Below are 3,749 nucleotides of genomic sequence, written 5' to 3'. Positions count from 1 at the left end.
CCCCTCGAGTTACCGCAGTAGTGGTGGCAGGTATTGCACATGCTCATGTTAACTGTAACAATTGAAACAGATGATCTTTGCTTTATCAGCTACCTATATCATTTTACTGTCGTAGGACTAATTGATAACATATTTCCTGTAAATAAAAAAAAAACTATACGCTGTTGATATTCGAACCTCACGAGCGCTGGGAAACAAACCACGCAGTTATGTTCCGGTTGCTTGAAAGTTTTGAAGTCTGACTACACTGTAAAAAATAATCATGGGTGTACCCATAGTCTAGACCTGGTCCCACCTGAGTCATGTTGACATGGAAAAGCCCCATGATAACTTGTCGACATCCATGTAGACCTGTTGACATCCATGTTCCTACCCATGTCCTAATAAGGCTTCAAATTGACCTTTCACCTCTACTAATGTACACATACCCTGTGGTTAGATGTATTTAGCTGTATTTGACATCTGGAATGTTTGCAAGAAAATCTGCGAAAAGTTCAATGAACTCGCTGACGCTGGCGCAAACTTGATGTTGAAACGCAATGTCGCCAATGTATGATGGAAACTCATTATTCCATCAACAGATTCCCCAACGAAATGGATTGCCCACTTTTTCTGAAGAGTATCGCACTTCATCGTCGGGTAGACATTCTTCGGATCCTATAATGAATATAAATGTCATTACCATCCATGCACTATTCAAGGCACACGGGTTGATAGAATAAATATGAATAGTTTCCAAGATGGTTTAAAGTTGTATCAATCACAGCCAGTTAAGATGACAAAAATCTATTAGCGCCTCATTACATTGATCTTGTCTATGAATTGTCTTGGTATGTACAAAATCTACTTTTCACTTGACAATATCAAGTATGCACACATGCACAGTCATCCATTCCTTTACCTCTGCACCACTATACTATTTGATGCTACGACCTATACGATTATCCAATTATTAATAAATGGATGGATTAATGCACGGCTGGGCGGTAAATCCAGGATTTGAAAACTTGTATTTTGGTGACGGAGTTCAACTTTGGTGATTGTGACCCGGCCAAAGGTTGTTTGTGTCTTTTCTGGGAATTTTAAAAACAGAACTACTCGCTTTTTCAAATCCGCCAGTAAAACTAAAACTAGGACTAATCAATCACCTTATAAAATTTAAAACTAGAATTGTAACTAAAATTACTCAATTTTCAAAATCCACAAATATAACTATAACTTACAACTATACCTAGAACTTTTTAAAATCTGATACTGGAACTAGTACTAGCAACCTTTTAAAATCGGGAGCTTACGAACTAAATCACAACTAACAATATCAGTGGTTTTTGACTGGTTTTCCCGCGAGGCAATGGCGCACACTAAACTCACATTGTTTGTAGGGCTGGGCATAATGATTCGAGCACTTGAATCTGAATTGAGTATTATTATTATTATTGTAGTATTTAAATAGCTGGTTCGTGGTAAAGAACTTGAATATAGCTTTCAATGCAACATCCATTGTAGCAGTATATTTATTAAACTCGAAGACTTTTCGGGTGCCTCTTTTCAAGAGTTATCGGCACACTGAGGGGATTTAAACAGATTTAAAAGCAAAACCAAAAAGGCAAAGCATGACGCAACAATCAAAATCACAGACCATGAAATTCGCATTGTATCAATGGCAACAATAACAAACTACGAAGTATACGGACATATAGTACTATAGTAGCAGCACAGTTTGTAAATAAACAATTACACGCACGGAACAACACGCACTAATGAGAAATTTGTAGGTTATAGAGGAAATCTTTCTGTCTGCTTAAAATAGGTTTGCTCAACTGAATAATAGTAGACTCCAACACTTTTAAATGAAACACAGACCTACCACGCGCAATGACAGTGAACATATTGTCATCATAGTGCTGTGCTGTGCAATATGTTCACTGTCATTGCGCGTGGTAGGTCTGTGTTTCATATAAAAGTGTTGGAGTCTACTATTATTCAGTTGAGCAAACCTATTTTATGCAGACAGAAAGATTTCCTCTATAACCTACAAATTTCTCATTACTGCGTGTTGTTCCGTGCCTGTAATTGTTTATTTACAATTTGTGCTGCTACTATAGTACCATATGTCCGTATACTTCGTAGTTTGTTATTGTTGCCATTGATACAATGCGAATTTCATGGTCTGTGATTTTGATTGTTGCGTCATACTTTGCCTTTTTGGTTTTGCTTTTAAATCTGTTTAAATCCCCTCAGTGTGCCGATAACTCTTGAAAAGAGGCACCCGAAAAGTCTTCGAGTTTAATAAATATACTGCTACAATGGATGTTGCATTGAAAGCTATATTGTAGTATTGTAGTATTGTCTTGTAGTAATATTGAGCAAACCAGTTTTGGCCATTATCAACAACTCACCTTATCCACAATCAGGAAGCTGTCGAAGCGTTCATTGAAAATGGTGGGGATGCCGACCACCCAGTCCAATTTCTGATTACCTGAATGAGAAGTGAGAGATCAGCTCAAGTGAAACACTCCAGAAAAAAAAACGTTTTAAAAATTAAATGAATGCAGTTACTGTTTGTGTAGTGTGAACTGCAAATATGGGCGTGGCAAAAAATATGCAAATTTTAACATTGCCTTAGGAACCAGACAGTTTTTAAAATCGGCAACTTGAAATACCCTATTTCTATAATATCCTACCAAGTAGGCCTAATGACCTTCATAAATCCGCAACTAACGAATTATAATACATCGAACTCAGCCATGGGCAAAGTGCGCCCCGCTATTTTGAGAAGCACGTGTGGCCATTTTTTGGAATTAAAAACATAAAACCTACTTTTGAATATTGCTGAATAAAACCATAAGCTGGATAAACTGAGCTGGAACGGAAATTAATTTACTTTGAAACCTGCTCAATAATATATCGCAATTACATAGCCTACGTCCCTCCCAAGCTTGTATGCGTAATCCAGATTTAAAATCAAGTCAATGTAGCAAAGTGCTGGAACAAGAATTACTCACTTCCCGAAACTAAAATTTGAACTAATCATTTTTCACAATCCGCGACTAGAACTACTCGACAGATATTGACCCCCAACTAACTAAATTTGCGAAAGTCTCTTACTTACCCATAACTTTTTGAATTTCTATCGGAATTTCTTGCGGTTGCAGGAGACTGAGTGCAGAGCTCCAAGTCTTTTCCAAAATCTTTGAGGTCAAGTCAACATCCAAACAGGCTTGATTCAGGCAACATATTTTCACTTCTTCCAAAATCTGAACATTGTGACAGATTTACATCATAGCTAATTAATTAAGTTAGTCTGCAGTAGCCTTTAGTACTATCAGTAGTCTCAATTTAAGCACAGGTCGGGCTTGTGGTCGAGTATATGTCACAACTATCGTAAATTATTTCAGGAATATATATATGTAGTTTGTTTTGTACTATCATAGCATTCTGAAAAACGAACTCTTTGTGAGTTTGTTGCAAAGTCGCAGGTTGACTCGATCATGGCAATGTTGTGTTTGAAACCACTGCGTTAGATTGTACCTACTAAGGGAGCATGGGTCAAAACTGGGTATATCTTCATTCTCCATCAGTATTCTTGCTGATGTTCCATTTACGACACTGTCGCAGCCTGATTTAAAAGTTCTTTTCATTCTATCTTGCAGCATCTCTTCATCTGGCACCCTCTATTTCCACTCTGACTTATTTCCTTTTGATGCTCGTCGACGCTAAGTTCGTCTTCGGAAGGGTAGATGTGTTGA

General features: G+C 37.4%; 1 protein-coding gene across 1 annotated transcript; it reads right to left on the bottom strand.

Moving 5' to 3' along the window:
- Positions 1-247: 247 nt before the first annotated feature.
- LOC145458785 (uncharacterized) lies at positions 248-3,514 on the bottom strand. Its single transcript, XM_080337275.1, has 3 exons — positions 3,113-3,514; positions 2,400-2,479; positions 248-657 (listed from the first exon to the last, which is right to left on the bottom strand). The coding sequence occupies exons 1-3, from the start codon at positions 3,114-3,116 to the stop codon at positions 436-438; spliced, it is 306 nt and encodes a 101-aa protein (XP_080193401.1). The 5' UTR covers positions 3,117-3,514; the 3' UTR covers positions 248-435.
- Positions 3,515-3,749: the final 235 nt, after the last annotated feature.

This window comes from Botryllus schlosseri, chromosome 2, assembly GCF_051294905.1.
Source record: "Botryllus schlosseri isolate E-star chromosome 2, Bs_hap1, whole genome shotgun sequence".
Classification (NCBI taxonomy): domain Eukaryota; kingdom Metazoa; phylum Chordata; class Ascidiacea; order Stolidobranchia; family Styelidae; genus Botryllus; species Botryllus schlosseri.
The sequence above is the reverse complement of the archived record's forward strand: the minus strand, read 5'-3'. Positions and strand labels throughout refer to the sequence as shown.